Source organism: Galleria mellonella, unplaced genomic scaffold (assembly GCF_026898425.1).
Source record: "Galleria mellonella isolate WM207_F2 unplaced genomic scaffold, CSIRO_AGI_GalMel_v1 utg171, whole genome shotgun sequence".
NCBI lineage: Eukaryota > Metazoa > Arthropoda > Insecta > Lepidoptera > Pyralidae > Galleria > Galleria mellonella.
The window spans coordinates 1,510,654-1,528,193 of NW_026442014.1; the positions used below are offsets into that span (position 1 = coordinate 1,510,654).

General features: G+C 35.7%; 2 protein-coding genes across 4 annotated transcripts in view; one reads left to right on the top strand and one right to left on the bottom strand.

Moving 5' to 3' along the window:
* The window catches only part of LOC113518187 (solute carrier organic anion transporter family member 4A1), an 81,523-nt gene extending 68,849 nt beyond the window's left edge, over nucleotides 1–12,674 (top strand). For both annotated transcript variants that reach the window (XM_052892852.1, XM_026902987.3), the window contains 7 exons: nucleotides 1,859–1,980; nucleotides 2,356–2,604; nucleotides 3,092–3,299; nucleotides 3,670–3,884; nucleotides 4,333–4,477; nucleotides 5,209–5,391; nucleotides 6,521–12,674. In XM_052892852.1, coding sequence (XP_052748812.1) covers nucleotides 1,859–1,980; nucleotides 2,356–2,604; nucleotides 3,092–3,299; nucleotides 3,670–3,884; nucleotides 4,333–4,477; nucleotides 5,209–5,391; nucleotides 6,521–6,773 — 1,375 coding nt within the window. In that variant the 3' untranslated portion in view covers nucleotides 6,774–12,674. The remainder of the gene's footprint in view (nucleotides 1–1,858; nucleotides 1,981–2,355; nucleotides 2,605–3,091; nucleotides 3,300–3,669; nucleotides 3,885–4,332; nucleotides 4,478–5,208; nucleotides 5,392–6,520) is intronic.
* Nucleotides 12,675–13,792: 1,118 nt separating this feature from the next.
* On the bottom strand, nucleotides 13,793–17,454 carry LOC113518118 (vacuolar protein-sorting-associated protein 25-like). Of its 2 annotated transcripts, XM_026902888.3 has the most exons (3): nucleotides 17,285–17,454; nucleotides 14,964–15,328; nucleotides 13,793–14,034 (listed from the first exon to the last, which is right to left on the bottom strand). In XM_026902888.3, exons 1-3 carry the CDS (start codon nucleotides 17,332–17,334, stop codon nucleotides 13,922–13,924), a joined length of 528 nt encoding a protein of 175 aa, XP_026758689.1. In that variant the 5' UTR covers nucleotides 17,335–17,454; the 3' UTR covers nucleotides 13,793–13,921. The 2 variants fall into 2 exon arrangements, with proteins under 2 accessions (XP_026758689.1, XP_026758688.2); XM_026902887.3 differs by lacking the exons at nucleotides 13,793–14,034; nucleotides 17,285–17,454 and adding an exon at nucleotides 16,003–17,278 and having other exon boundaries at nucleotides 15,191–15,328.
* Between the last annotated feature and the right edge of the window lie 86 nt (nucleotides 17,455–17,540).

A 17,540-nucleotide genomic window follows, 5' to 3' on the forward strand; every position in this document is an offset into this window, starting at 1 on the left:
ACCTTTTTACTGTCCACTGCTGTCCAGCAGTGGCTTATGTTCATAAGGCTCCTCTTTGGGGATTTTGCCAATAGTTGCTAATAATCGCTTGGCAGGCGGATTGGCAACCGCAGTTAGGCTTTAGTTATGTTTTAAGAGGAACTCTGCTGTCCATCCCTCGCCCTCCCTTAGTCGCCTCTTACGACACCCACGGGAAAGGAAGGGTTGACCTATTTTATACCTATATAATATTTATATCTATATTTGATTATTTAACAAATAAAATGCATTTTTACGCTTTAAAAAGGTGGAAAAATTATAAAACAAAGTATAGAAGTTACGAGTATAAAGGAAACATTCATAATTATTTATCATCCAAAATTTTATGAAAAAAATGACCCGCTTTTCTCGAAGCATTTGTGTGGAGACACTATAAAATATAAGTAAGACTCACATATTGCGGATAAAGATGAATTGCAGAATTTTTCAGAACATCGCGATACCAAATATCTATACCATAACGATACCTATGCCAAATATATACATACATACATATCTGTCACGCCTGTCTCCCATTAGGGTAGGCAGAAAAAATGGAACGCCAAATGCTTCGATTCAAACAAACCTCTTTCGCTTCTTCCACATTCATCAATCTTGTCATACACGCTCGCCGGTTACGGGTACTTTTAATTTGGCCCTTCTTCAGCACGTCGCCTATTTGGTCGACATACGTCCGTCTAGGGCGGCCCCTACCGACATCTCCATTCATTCTTGCTCGATTAATCTCTATGCCAAATATCATATCATCATATTAGCCATCATCTGTTCTCTGTTGAACATAGACCTTTCCCATAAGGGAGGCTATGCCAGTTGTTGCCGCATTACGCCAAATATACATTCCAAAAAAATATATATTTTCTTGTTAATTTCAGTAATCATCATGGGCTACTTTTGATTCTGGATATTGTATCTTAATACACTACTCGCAAAAATTAAGGTATATTAAAAGATGTCCAAATTTTTAGGTGATTTTCAACAAGGGATAACTCGGAGAGAAATGGTCGTGCAGAAAATCTAAGAATAGGAAAATTGTAGCTCTGAACGTCTGGTTTTCATATGTAATCAGTAATTTTTTTTAGCGTGGACAGTTCTTTAGTAATCATCCAAAAATCAACAAAAAAAATCAATTATTGCAAATTATTGCTCGTCTTTAAAATACATACCATTTTCTTGAAAAATCGAGTAATTTTTTTTTTAAATATTCGTTCAAATCCAAGGAAGGTTCTTATGATGAGAAAAGCTGCGAAAATTCATTTAAACATCGTAAAAATTCTATTTTTTTCTATACTTATTATTTTCAACAGCGTTTGATAGAAAGACATCTATCGGGTCATCTTATAGTAAAATATATATCTTAGTGAAAATTTTATTCGATATATTGAGTGATTGAAAAATATAAATTATATAAAATATCTCTGAAATTACCGTGTGAACTCGGCATAAAATAGGCCATCCCTTCCTTTTCCATGGGCGTAAGATTTGACTAAGGGATGGCGAGTGATGGGCAGCAGCTTCCATCTTAAAACATTTCCAAAGCCTAACTGTAGTTTCCAACCCGCCTTCCAAGGTGGCTTATGTTCAGCAGTAGACAGTTAAAGGCTGATATGGTATGATGATGATGATCTACTAAATATATATGAATTTGAATCCATGGCGTAAAATATATCTCTAAAGTTGGAGCAAGCAATACATATAAATAAAATATCAACCAGTTACAGAGAGTTTTACCTTATTCCTCATTGAATACTCGCACATAGTCCGATCAATCTAGATCTTCAATTATTATTATTGATTTTTAAAAAACTAATTATTGTTACAGTATGGGCATAACTCCGCTGAGCTCGGTATGGATCGGCGCCTGGTGGATAGGCTTCATATTCTCCGCGGTGCTGTGTCTCATCGTGGCGATACCACTGCTCGCGTTCCCACACGAGTTACCAGGTCAGTGGCCGTTGTAACATCTAAGATAAGTAGATCCCACTTCATGTATTATCTTAACTCTTGGAGAAAACACTATGGAGACATTTTTATAACGCGCACACGAACATCTGCCATTCTAGAAGCATCACTCATGCATTTATAATATTTCTCTGATTTAGCTGACTCTAACACCCTTGAAAAAGATTTACTTGTACAAAGTTTTTTTTTTGCTTAAATTACATAGTTACGTTAGTTAACAACGTTATAAGTTAATTCGCAACTTAGAAATTTTCATTAAACTCATTCATCTACTCCGAATTCTCGTTAAGGAATTTGGGACATTCATCATTGCACAAATAATATAATTTCTTCACAATTCTACTTAATTAATTTCAGGCGCAGAAGAAATTCGCGCGTCAAAAGTATCAGAAGCTCACGAAGGTGCAGCAACCAAGTCAGCGGCGTTCAGCGCTTTACATGAGCTGCCCCGTGCCGCTGCAGCTTTACTCCGGAATCCTACGTTCTTGTTTCTCAACCTGGCCGGAGCCAGTGAGGGCATGCTCATATCGGGATTCGCTGCATTTCTTCCAAAGCTTATTGAGAATCAGTTCGCAGTTAGTGCGTCAGAAGCGGCTTTACTTTTAGGTTCGTAGGTATAAACAAAATAATTACCAGGTGGTGATAAAGTTATTACTCCGACTTATCTCCAATAAGGGCCGTAAGAAGCTCCTAGAGGAACAACTTACATTACACTAGTGTAAAAGAAGGAAACCTAAATAAAACTGCGTGACAAATAATTCAGCCCCATGGGTTAGTAAGTGTTTAGTTATTCATGTAGGCTTGTTAGTAAAGCAGTTGCATCCGAGAAGAACTAACAAGAAACTGGACTGTTACTGTTTTAAAAATAGATTGTCCACGGTGCTGCATAACGTTTAAAGGCATTGGTTACAGTTTCCCATCAGGAGGGCTATGAATCAATGAGTTATTATCAGCCGCTCCAAGAAAGATGGCACACAAGTTATATAAGACTTTATTTTGGGATATATATTCGGAGAGGCCAGTGTCTAGTAGTGGGTATTAATAACATGGTTATAACGGCGATTAATGTAGATTTGAATTAATCTGTTACCAGGTGTGATCACAGTGCCGGCGGGCGGCGGAGGTACGTTCCTTGGGGGGTGGCTGGTGAAGCGATGGCAACTGGCATGCGCTGGCATCATCAAGCTGTGCGTGGCCGCCACCGTGGTGGCCGCGGTCTTTACCTTCAGCTTCGTGCTCACCTGCGAGGACTACCCTTTCGCTGGCGTCACTGTTACGTACAATTCGCCACCTGTTCCTGGGTACATTTTTTGAGAATTCGTTTAATCGTAAATAAAAAATGCAATTGAACAATCATTCGAATACAGTCGGAAACAGTTTTTCATACAAATTATCTATTTGTGAATCACTAGTAGTAATTTCTGAAAAAAAAAATCTTTCTATTCTACCACGATCTTCTTTTGAAGCATCACATATAGGAGAGCTGTTGTACTAACAATTTGTAAGAATTATGAAGCTTCCCAAAGCGACAAACCTAATGAGATTCTTTTTACACTCAGAATGAACACCTGTGTGATTTCCCTGCATACTGACATCTACAAAAGACACTTTACTGGCCGAAACTACTGGAATACTGGTGTGTAGCTATACGATGGTTTGTGTGGCCCACAGCGGAGGGCGGCTAATTGCGGCATGTAACGTGGGGTGCGGGTGCGAGGCGGCGCCGTTCGCGCCGGTGTGCGGCGCGGACGGCGCCGTATACTACTCGGCGTGCCACGCCGGCTGCCGCGCGCGGTCGCTAGCCGGCGCGGCGCAGCTGTTCCACGAATGCGCCTGCGTGGCGCCGTCATCCGGCGGAGCGTTGCCCACCTACAGACTCGGCGACGGTAAGCAGATTCATCTATCTTGCTCTGACGAGTGGTCCTCTCTATCAAGCATATTTCTTGCCCCTTTTTATTCTCTTGATCCACCTTGGTCGATCCGGCAGTTTCACCAAATTATCTGAACGATAATTCTAGTAACAGGACACGATACGTTAGCTTGTAAGTATTCGAAATCATTAGCATCCAAGGAATGACCTACGAACACTTAACGTCGAATAACGATTAAATATTATAGGCTCTGTTAATATAGAAGGCCCAAATTAAATTTTTTAACCCATACGTCCTCGGAAATAAGGTTCAGTTTCGCTGGTAGAACACTCTTTCAAATAGAACGATGTGATTTTGATTTCATGTTATATATATTAAAAAAAATGCTTGAGACAAGCATACATGTATTATTTAGAATCAATACTTTAATTATGTACTTTAAACAATTAATCGTACTTTTCAGCACCGAACGACACAATATCGTACGAGGCGATCAACAGCATATGCAGCACGGGCTGCCCGTATCTCTGGCTGTTCGTGTTCCTCTCGTTTCTTGTGATGCTGTTTACATTCCTCGCTACGATGCCAGCACTTACCGCCACCTTAAGGTACTTTCTCTAGGTTCAAAATTCATTAAGGTTGCAATGGGGTAGTAGTGGGAAACTGAGCAATTGAAATATTTTTTAAGATCATAGTTGGTTTTCTACGATCCCAAGAATCTAATAATTGTGGAGTCTGATCAAAACTATAACTAATCTAGCTCAAAACTTTTTTGTACCACTATGTAATTTATTGTTTCGCTTTTCAAAGAACTTTATTTACCTTATTTTAAATAACTATATTTAGTCATAAAAGCTAGATGTTTATGGATCATTGCAAAAAAATATAGAATGGATTACAAAGGTTAGTAGTTAATAGTTCTGTCTAACTGAAGTAATAATACAAAAACCAACATCTTTTTTTTTTTATACAACTTAGAATGGCAAACAAGCTGACGGCCCACCTGATGGAAAGTGGTAACCATCGCCTATAGACATGAGCAGCAGCATGGACATAACAGAGTATACTATTTCGCCCATGATACCCCTCATGCGTTGCCATTTCTGAGGACTCAGGTGTTATTCCTCTGTACCCAGTAAATTCACGCCATATTTCAAACTTCAAACCGAAACAGACAAGAAATTTGCCTTTTATTTTAATACCTTCGATGTCCAATTTCCGACCTTCAGACATTTTAATCGACCCTCCTCCCTTCGACCTTTCAGTTACTTTAATCCTACTTATAAAAAAGAAATCGTAGGCAATAATCACTTTATTTTTCATTTATTCTTGTTTGAAGATGCGTTCGCGAGGACCAGCGCTCGTTCGCGCTGGGCATTCAGTGGATAAAAGTGCGACTACTGGGCACCATTCCGGCTCCATTGCTGTTCGGCTTTCTCATTGACCTATCATGTTCGCTGTGGGCGAAGACCTGTGAAACGACCGGCGCGTGCCAACTATATGACAACGTTAATATGAGCAGGTACAAGATTGAAGGTCCTACTTTATATTAAGTTATTCCAGTATTAGGATAGATAGATAGATACTCTTTATTGTTTCCTCCAAAAGATTACAATAGTAAACTTATTATAAATATAAACAATTATGAAAAATAATCATAATGAGAAAACAATGGGGCGGCCTTGTCGCTTAAAGCAAAATCCTAAATCATCCAACCTTTGGATGATTTAGGATAGTGCCACCTTCAGGTGTATCCTCCGCTGTGGTTCATCTAGAACGAATGGCCATATCCTCTCAGTCGCAACACCTACACGGAAGTTCAGTCATTACCATTGACGTACTTAGGATTTTTTTTTGATGGGTGAAAATGGTATGGTAACCCCGTTTGTGCTAACGGGATACGTTGGCGGAGCACCAGTGAAGGGCGATAGATGAGAATGAAAACAGGCCAGTTAGCCCATCATGGTGAATTCATCAGGAATTAACCATGATAGTTTCCAGGGAGAACCGCGAAGAGGTCGACCTGGTTGGGTATATTGCTAGCAATGGGATTCTCAGTCTCCATTACTAACAATCCCTTTCCCCCCGACGTACTTAGGATTATTTCCCAGAAGTTGGGGAGGGGAGGGGAGCTTGAATAAAGCATATGCACTTTTAGACTTGTCTTTGCGCATAGTTCAAAGCTCTATTCATATCTTGGAATGAGCACAAATCACAATATTGCCACGGAACGATCGCACCAGTGTCTGTATGGTCGTATACGTCGAACTTCGGGTGGCGTAAGATCGTCTCGTCGCATTGCATATTTTTTCATACGATGTGCCACCAAAGAGTAAAATAAGTATACCAGTACCATACTCAGTTTAGGGCCCGTGTTGTTTCGTATTCATGCGATTAAAGATAAATTGAATGTAACTGCTATCAGTCGTCGGAGATACGCGACTGACATTATAATGAACGTGGCGCATGTCTTATACTGCAATAACCTAAGCCAGGGTCTCATCCACCTGCGCAATGTCATATCCACCCCTTCAATCTAAACTTCTCGGATACAGGCCATTATCATCATATATGAGACTACTTCCACGTCGATCAGCAGTCATATTTATTACTTGATATAAGTTTAAATATATTTCTATATTCTTTCACAGGTACATGTTGGGGCTAGCCCTTGTGGGTAAACTTTGTTCGGTTCTGTTCTTCTTCCTCGCGTGGTGGTTTTACCGTCCGCCCGGCGGTAAGAACGGCAATGCCGTCGTCCCCTCCGTGGATCTTGTGGTATGTGGTGAGAAGACCAACGGTAATCTCGCGAATGGAGCCCCCGGGAACGGCGCAAACGGTACGGTGGAAAGGCTCGGTAATGGGTACTGCAATGCGGCTTTAGAATGCAGCGAACATTTGTAGATTTGGTAATCCAGTACCATTAGTGTTTGACCATACCAGGACTTTGTCAAGAGTCCTAAGGTTTAGACAATAAGACTGTAAATAGTTATTTTAATGTTGTGATGCTTATACGTGATGTTTTATTATACATATCTCGTGGCCAGATCTTAGAATTTATCACTTCATTATCCGATTTCGAGAAAAGGTCATTATCATGGCCAGCTAAAGCTGACTAGATCGTTTAATCGTCAACGTTTGATGACATGTAAATCTTAGTCTGGCCATATCATTAACCTAGGGTTTCTATGACATTTGAGTGACTTTCGTAAAAATCAAGTAACTTCAGTTAATTTTAAACATTCGCGTTGTTTACACATATTTTAAATACAAAATCGGGACTTAAAGCGATGAAAACCCCTGTCGTGACCACGACGTGGTACAGTCCACGTCGAAACGTCAACAATAAAGGAGCAGGTATAAAAGTACTATTTACCTGTAAAGCCTTTTACATCGCTTTAAATCCCGATTGTGTATTTATAATGTCAAGTAATTTTAAGTTGCATAACGACCTTTTACTTCATTTTTATTTTCAATTGGCACATTATTATCAGCGTTCTTATCAGAACAAACCAAATTTTTTTTTAAATGGATGATTATGGAATGGTAACCCCACCCGCGCTATCGGTATACACCGGCGGGGCACCAGTGAAGGATGATAGGTGATAATGAAATAGGTCAGTTAGCCCATCGTGACGAATTCAACAAGAATTATTCACGATGGTTTCCGGGGGGAACCACGTAATAAGGTATATTGCTAGCAATGGGGCTGCCAAACTCCATTGCTAACAATCCTTTTCCCCCCGAATAAACCAATTTGAGGGTATCTAAAGGTGGATAATGCAACTATTTTAATATATAATCACTAATATTTGACCATATCATGAAATAGTCATGGGTTTAAATTTTTATATTATCAAATGTTGATTATTCATTGACCTGGCCAGACCTTATCATGATGTAGGCAGCGGTAAGATCTAGTTACGACATACATATGTATATTATAATAATTATTAACTGATAGATAAAGGGATCGATTCTGAACCACCATTACGTATCTCCGAAATTAATAATTCAATTTAAAATTACAGCAAAATGATTGTTCTAACGACTAGTATAGACTAAATTGCGTAGAAATACATTAGAATTTGCAGTTAATTCTCGATGGCCCGTACCATATTAATTTTGCTAAAAAAACTGTCTACTTTTAAAGATAAGTTTAGGAAATGGTAATTCAGAAATGATCCCAATGTTTCTATTCATTTTTTTATTTCAATATGATAATTTTAATACTAAATGGTAACACCAAAATTTCCATTCAAGTGGCAATCTACTGGGGGTTTACCATGAAATTTAATTTCGATTTTTCGTGTTTTCGTTGATGTCCAAAATTGTCCCAGTAAATGGAACTTACCATTTAGTTCGTCATGAATCCAACCTTAAAAGTCCAAAGGAACGATATTTTAATAGTTTTAATATTTTTTAAACAATATGTAATTTTAACATTAAACTTGTATTTTGTTCAGCTCCGAAATTTCGGAAAACATTTCATAGTAAGCCCTCTGATCCGTTGTACGAAATATGTGAATAAGCAAAAAAAAAAAAAAACAAATGAAAGCGAACAATTGTTTGCCCGTTACAAATTCTGTGTAACTTTTTACATAATTATATTGCAATAAATTTTATATCTTTGTATATAATTATAAATTAATATTCTAATACATAACTTAAAAGTTGTTGACGTCTACTTGCATGTTATTATATTATTTCAATGACTACATGAATTCAGTTGTAAATTATCTGTGATGTTGTAGTTTGTAAATAGTTAAGATTGTTATTATTATTAATACTTGCACATAATTTATTCAACGCCATCTATTGGCGCATTTATATATTAAATATTCAGTTGATAAATTAATCAATATTTATTTAAAATCAATTCACTAGCCACAAAACCATGAACTGACAATGGAAAGTAATTAAATTATTTTTTTGGTTTAAATTAGGAATTGAGTCTTCCAAACTGAATTATGAATTTATCTTTTTAATTGTATGATTCACAGGTTTCAATATCAAAAATACTAGCTGTAACCCACGGTTTTGCTTGTTACGCACGTGTTAATCTACGACAAGTATAGTCTATATACTAATCGTTCTGATTCTATGGGCCATTTAAGCGTAAATAAGTAACAAACAACCAAACACGTTTACCTATGTACCTACCAATTTTAAATATAAGTTTATAAAGAAATTTAGGTATTTGTTATTCGCTCATATTCAATGTTTTGAAATGAAATTATGTACATTGGCTAAGTAGGTATCATCATTATTGCCTTACCTTTTCTTTTTTATTTGTGATCGGCACAGTATGTCTTCTTTCTCTACAAATCCTTATCAGCTGTTATTTCTGGACTCACTCCTTTTTAATGCATGTTATCTTTCACATCTACCTTTTCTTCGGTCGTCCTCTTCCTTTACATCCATTCACTTTCATACTTATTTTTTTTTATACAACTTAGAATGGCAAACAAGCTGAGGGCCCACCTGATGGAAAGTGGTAACCGTCGCCTATATTACGCGAGGAAAACCGCGGTGTACAGGTAATCTATAGTTTTAACAGAATTCTGAAACCTCAAATCAACAGTATGGTTTTACTAAGGGTGGGCAATATATAGTAATATTTATATATTGTAGTTACAATATCTATACATATTGACCCAATAACGTATATGACAGAGGGATACTTTGGACAAAAGTCAATTGCTTTGGTACCTCTGTCCCATTCGTGTTTCAACCGTGAAGCAGTTTTGTCTGCATGGCTGTGTTTCGGTTCGAAGGGTGGGATATGGCGTGAATTTACTGGGTACAGAGGAATAACACCTGAGTTCTCAGGAATGGCAACGCATGAAGGGTATCATGGGCAAAACAGTATACTCTGTTATGTCTATGGTACCGCTCATGTCTGTAGGCGACGGTTACCACTTTCCATCAGGTGGACCGTCAGCTTGTTTGCCATTCTAAGTTGTATAAATAAAAAAATATTAACTATTGGTTATCCAATATATATGTAGATATCCGATATATTTCTCATCTCTAGGTTTAACTTACCTTATAGTTTGAATCTTTGCCTTTATTTCGTTATTGTATTGTTACAAATAACATAGACTGTTGTTTTTTAATGAAATCCACTTTGCAATTGCACAATAGCACATAAATTATAATCATATTTTATATTTAAATTTGAGATGTAAGTAGATATTTAAATATAATTAAGGTAGACACGTTTATACTATGTACATAGTTTTTATCTTATATATTTGTTGAGTTTTACAACGGGGCCGATTTTGAGGCATCATTTCTATTATACCTTAACCTAATATTTTGATAATTTCGTGACGTAACTGTTTTACGGACAATTATAAACTAACCTTCACCATAAGAACGAAATATATTTTTCTCAAATATGCTTGGAAATGTGAGCATTATTTTGACAATTTTCTTCGAGATAAATCAAAATTGCCGTACTGGCCAGATACATGCGGGCAGCGGCCGGCAAAAGTTGTATGAAAATCCATATCTGTCGTGTTTTGCGGCCAGATCAATTACTATGTAAACTCATATCTGTCCTGTAATTTAAAAATGGAATGAAAAACCTTTTACTTCGAAACATGGCTACCAAGGAGGTAACTAATAAAAGTTTTATTTAAAGTTCGAACTGGCTTGCAAATAGAAAGCTGTTTATTGAAAAAAAAAAAACAAAGGAACATTATGGCGCGTGAAAAATTATTATTGTTCGTTATTCGTCATTGAACTTAAAAAGTAAAGTTGTGTTTTTGATTTCCGCGCATTGTTTGAGAAAAGTACTATACAAGCCTTGGCCACAACTAGGCATTGATGGACTCACGTATGTGTGCCTTGGCAACGCCTCGGCCCACATTTGCACGTTCAGTAATGTATTATTAACTATTATTTTATTATACACTATTTAGTCATTTTCTCTCAAATTGGGAATTGAGTGTAAAAGAAAGAGACAAAACAAATAGCTAAAATAGGTTTTCAAGAGGTTTGACGTATTTATGGTTATAAGGGAATTAATTAATAATAAAGGTATTAGAAAATTAGTTCTTATTAGTTTTTTGAATAAAGATTTTGTGAGAAAGAGAAGTGATGCCTCAGAATTGATCCCAATATCACTAGTTGTTGAAAACGTTTGGTTAAAGACTGATTGTTTAATATTGACACTAAACGTAAGACTACAGTCAAGTGTAAAAATAGTGGGACTCTAGTATCTAGTACCTATGATACGAGTATCAGTAAAATTTTTGACAAATTTAACAATTGCGTACATATTACAAAATAATATTTTTCAGACGTCGTCAAAAAGAACCTCGCTTAGGTTTTAAATTTAGTTGTGTTATTTCTAATGGAGAAATAGATATCAGTAATTGTTCAATTAAGATTTTTATGAATCTATTGACGGATTCATTCAGGAAACTAAAGTTACAGTAGTGAGTCTATTATAAAATACCCACATAAACTTTAGTTTTTAGCTTATTTTGAATTCAAAATTTTTCTAAAAAAATTCACTAACACAATAACCAATGTAATGTGATTATTTTTTAAGAAAATTCCTAAATTCAGACAAAAAATGGTAGGACTAAAGTACGGAGTCTAAACAAATTTGGTTGGAAATATGGCAACCCTACCTACAGAGGTGCCATAATTGCAAAATATTTTCTTCTATTTCCTACACGTGACTGTACCGATAAAACAATGGGTAGCGAATGCAAGTACGAGGTCTGTCCGGAAAGTTCGTATAAAAGTGTTCTGGAATGCGAGAAAGAGGAGTGGGGAGGCCAGGTAAGCGCAGGACCCCTTCCTTATGTCCCTAACAATGCTTCAGTTCTGGTCTGACCGCCGTGCGGTGCGAACTGGCTTGTCACGCCATCTGTGAAGTTACCTCTTAACGAAACCCCGTCGGCATGGAGCCCGCTTCCGTTGAAGAGCAGCGCGTCGTAATCAAGTTTCTCTCGAAACTCGGCAAGAATGGCCGTGAAATTTTTGCCGATCTAATTCGATAAGACATCCGGGGAACCACGAACAAAAAAATCAAGAAAATCCCGCTCAAATGTCAAGACAATGTTGATTGTTTTTTTCGATGTTCGGGGGATTGTCCATCAAGAATTCGTCCCTCCAGGCCAGACAGTTGATGGAAAATTCTACGTCGATGTGCTCAGACGCCTCAAAGCTCGTGTGGCACGAGTTCGTCCAGAATTGGCGCGAGAGGGGCGTTGGATTCTTCACCACGACAATGCCCCTGCCCACACCTCTCTTGTTGTCCGTGAGTTTTTGAGTAAAAATTCCATTACGGTGACCGAACACCCCCCTATTCGCCGGATTTGGCCCCGTGTGACTTCTTCTTGTTCCCAAAAACCAAATTGGTACTTCGGGGGCGGCATTTGGGGGACATAAATGAGATAAAGCTACGACGGGGCAGCTGAGAAACCTACAACCAGAGGACTTTCAAGGAGCCTTCTCACAGTGGAAACGGCGTTGGCACAAGTGCATTATGTCACAGGGGGAGTACTTTGAAGGGGATAACATTGATTTACCTGAATAATTGTAAAATAAAATTTTTAAAAAACTTTTATACGTACTTTCCGGACAAACCTCGTATTAGCAAAATAACTGCCCAGAACTTTTTAACATTCCAAAACCTAAGTACAATGTGTATCTACAACAGTTTTTTAACTTTTACAATGTTTTTAATGTAGTTAAAATTGTAAGACGGTCGTGTTAATTTATTATAGTCAATTTTGAGCCTGTACAATTTTACACGGATGAAATAAATTATTTCCAATTTTATTGGTGTATTTATTGAAAAAAAAAAAACAACTATTTCCTTTGTCCAATTTGGGCATACAGATAAAACTTGAAGCACTTACATATATACAAATTTACATAAATTAGTGTACAAGTATCCATGGAACATTATTCAATAGTGAAATTAGCGCGTACTAAGGATGGGAAATATGACAATATATATATATTGTAGTTACAATATCTATACATATATTGGTCCAATAACAGATATATAAGATACCGGTTATCCAATATACAATATAGAAAAAAAACCTACTCGTAATAAATATAGATATTCGATTGGTATGGGTGATATCGGATATTACCATTGTCGTATATAAAAATAGAGGTCGTCAGTACATTTTGTTCAATAAAATTCAGCCACGAAATGATGTGATATACCCAAGCAGATTATGACTTTAATGCCAATCACAATAGGCAGGTATTGCGGTAACCGCTTGCCGTCAGCGTCATCCTATGCTTGTTTGCAGTCTTAGTGGTATAAAAATCCTTGGTGTGCTTTCACAGGCCGACTCGGAGAGTTAAAAATCTGCAGGTTGACTTTTCACTGAATCGAATTGGGATAAAATCGAAATCTCAACAGATAGATGTCTAATATAAGGTGGCATTACGACAATTTGACTATTATTCGATTCAATCTCGATTCGAATGCGTCAAAAGTCACCTTGTTACTCTCCTGTTCTTGCCGGTCTGTATGTACAGACACTAGAGTTTTTTAATGATGACTTTGAAATTCGAGAGCATGTGTGAGGATAAATATTAATATACTCTATTTATTTTACCGGGGACAACTAATTCTGTGGGCAAATTTATTTAAACTAAGCATAAGAATTTCCATCGCCGTGTGGTCACGGCATAGAATAGGCTACTTCTTCCGTTCTTGTGAGTCGTAAGAGGTGACTAAGGAAACTTAATGATCGAGTGATGAGCAGCAGCGTCTCTTTTAAAACATAGATGAAAGGCTAACAGCGGTTGCAAACCCGCTTGCCAAGCGTGGCGACTACTAGCAAAACCTCTATTATGGGGAGGATTATGTTCAACAGTGGACAGTTAATGATTAATATGATGATGATGATAAGAATTTCAATGAAAAATAATAATAAAATTTAGGCAAATATATTGCAACATTAAAATATTTATAACTTAACAAAATGTATTTAACATTTTAATATTGAAAATAAATGTACTTATAGTAATTAATTGGAAACATAACTAAAATACCAGCTTGATCAGAAAAACTTTACACCCTGACTGTCGTTAAATTCCATCAGCTCACATTTTCCTTTTGTTTCGAGTCTTTTTAGTGCCTTTATTAGTATGTTGACATCGAGCCCGTGGAACTCTGTAAATAAACAAGTGAATAAATTAATGAAAATTCTTTATTTTTCCCTACAAAGAATGATATAAATCTTTATGAATTATGAAATGGTAATTGATGTCTGTTTATTATCACATAATGAGATAATTGATAAAGTATTACGAGCACAAGATTCACAACTTGAATACAGGGGCCATTACAAATATAATCTAGATTCTAGATATTTTCACAATGGATTACTTTCATTACGAGAAAGCAACTTAAAATTTTACTACTGCCAAGTCAGTAATGGTAATGGCATGAAAAGAGAAGGAAGGATCAACATATTTAAGTTAAATAGACAGGCAGTTTAGTTTCTTTTAGAATCTAAAAGTGCAAACATCTACTAAGGAAAAGTTTTCCAAATGTCCCATTAGAAAAGGAAAAAAAATATTTTGCAAGAAACAGCCATAAAATTAAAATATCTGATAAATTATTTTATCATTGTTGTTTTAATTTTTATTTCCGACTTTAAAAGGGAAAAGAAAATAATTTTCACACAGACACATACACACGCACGCACGCATACACGCATGCACTCACGAACGCCCGCACGCACTCCGCACACATGCACGCACGCACGCACACATGCATGCACACACGCACGCACACACGCACCAACACGCGCACGCACACTACATAATACTTATTATACACGTTCTAAAGCATGCACAAATTTTTATGAATTTATTAGTGATGAAATTTAAATATAAATAACTGCTTTATATAAATTAGTAGGTAAACAATTGTAAATATTACTAGAAAGCCTATGTTAATTTCTGTATGCATGTATATGGTAACACGACTCCTGTTTCCTACAGGACAGGCTCAGCCTAGTGTAGGAAACAATGATAAATTTTGTCCTTATACAAACATACTTTGATAGTAAATTTTTAATATTTTTTTACTTTTACCTTCATCAACTGTGTTTTCACCTTCACGCAATTCAAAAATAGTGCATACTGAATTATTTAAACCATTATTGCTAGCCCAACTATATATCATGTTGCCCCACTCGTCCAGCGAGTGCCAGTATATCTCCCATATATTTTTACTCTTATCTATTGGTGCAGCTCGACCAGTCTTCGCCATGTCCTCTAAAATTGTTAGAACAGCTTCCTGTGATAACTTTCTATTGATTGAGGCATTATTGAACAGTGGGCTGTTCTGTGATTCTCTTACATCTATGGTCGATTGTTTTGTTGATTTTAGATATTCTACAATGAGCTGTTGCCATGCTTCTAATTGTTTCGTTCTCGTTTCTGTGTGCGGCTGGATTCTAGAAAAGAAAACAAATATTATATTTACTCTATTGTATTAATGTATTTATATATATATATATATTAAAAATAGAGCTGAGCTGATATTATCATTCTGTATTATATTTTATACCAACAAGGTTGGTCACAGAGGGATTACTTATTGTACTTTTACCACCCATTATTATCTATGTATCGTGAACTTAATAATTAATTGGTTGGATTATAATATTATATTTTAAATAAGATTTATATTTTTAACTTATAGTTTATAAGAAATAAATTAAAAATATTTTTTATTCAAATATTCTTAATTATAAACATTTTTGAATAGTCATTTTTTTATAAATGTACTGTCCATTTTGAAATACAGTTTCAGCTGAAAAGAGTGGGAAAGAAACACAGCTGTTACTTTTTTCAAATAAATGTTAAATTTACAACAAAAAATCTGAAGGAATGAAATGACTATCACAAACATCACATTGATAAAAAGGAAGAAAAATACAATTAGATATGAGGTAGCCAGAGAGCATAGAATTCCATAGTGTATAGTAAATACAATTTGTATTTATTCCTTATTATACTTTATAGAATATTTTATTAAAAACATTTCCTTATCTTCTGTATAAGTGTAGAGTAAATATACCATATACATCCATATAATATACATCAATATTTTCAATACAATACTTACACTATTATTAATAATTATAAATCTTATTTAGACTCCAATGATTTTTTATATATATTGAGTAACTTTGTCTCAGTGTCTTTTCTTTTCAGTAATGTCTTCGTTGACTTTGGCTCTAAGTCGGTCACAGACAACCTGTATGATATTTTCTTCCCTCTAATTTCTATGTATGGGAAATTACTGTCATAATCAGGTGTAAAGCTTATCATAATAGAGCAGTCTTTCGCGACTGCTGATATCATAGCTAAATGTTCAGGTTCACAAAGTGATAGGAATTTTTCCTTCTCTTCTTCAATAGACAAGTCCATTGCATTCAATTCTAAGTTTTTCAATATAGACTCAACATAATCATAATCATTATTCTCTGTATTTACATAAATATCTTTATTTTCTGACAATTTTTGAAGTTGTAAAAGTTTATGCAAAATTGAGCCTGATTGCATATTGTTGCTCTCAAAACAATGTTTCATTTGATGGTCGGCCATCACTAGTTTATTTGATTCATTTACAACAATATTTGAACTATATTGATTACCAAGTAATATTTCTATAATAAAGTTTAAGAACAACTCAAGAGAATTGTTAAAAAGTACCATGTCTCTTAAAATCTCATCAAAATCAGTTCTCATTGATTTTTCACTATAAATGACATTTCCATTCAGAAACAATTTGAAGTTATTTTGAGGGTTATCTATCAAATTTAAGAGAGCACTCCTCATTCTGGTTTTGTCTGCAGAAAATAAATCTAATGGACAATATTTACTGACAATATCGATCTCTCCCTGTTCACATTTTAGGTACTGTTTTAAACAGTAATAACACATTGAAATCTTTTTAAAACTCGCTGTTATATAGCCCTCTTTGGGCTTGATCTCTATACAATAATTTTTACTTGTGTTTAGAGTGACCATTGTTAAATTAGTAGATTTGATGGCATAATTATTTATTATGGATTTGCATTTCCTGTGCTCTGGGCGCAAATTACACAGTTTGTTTGTTAATTCTCTAAGTTGTTCTGGTGGTATTTCCACTATTTGATTAACATTTATTTTGCCAGAAAATAATAAAGGTATCATAACCAAATTGACAAAATTTACTGATTTTTGCATACTGTCCAAACCAAACTGTTCGCCGTTTTCCTTTCGAAGACGTAGTACATAATTTGTGTTTAATAATTCAATGACGATATGGGCGTTTCCTTCGCCGATGTAATTCCACGAATCGCCCAAACTCATGTTTTGGGTAAGTATCGTCAAAGTAAGAATAAGAATTAAGGTTTACTTACGTAAAAAAGGGAGGGAAGTTATATTGCCAAGGCCACGAGATTTCTGCCATAATGTTTCTATTAGTGTTTATTTTTGTGTTTTAATTTATTGTTAATTATTTATCATAATTTAGTCACACAGCTGACTGAGACAACAAAACCTAGAATATTTACATTAGCTGTCATTGGTTGTCAATGTTTTGTCATTATCATTTGCCCACAGGCATAGATAATAAAAATATATTTATTATCTTCTTTACTAACCTTTGACCATTTT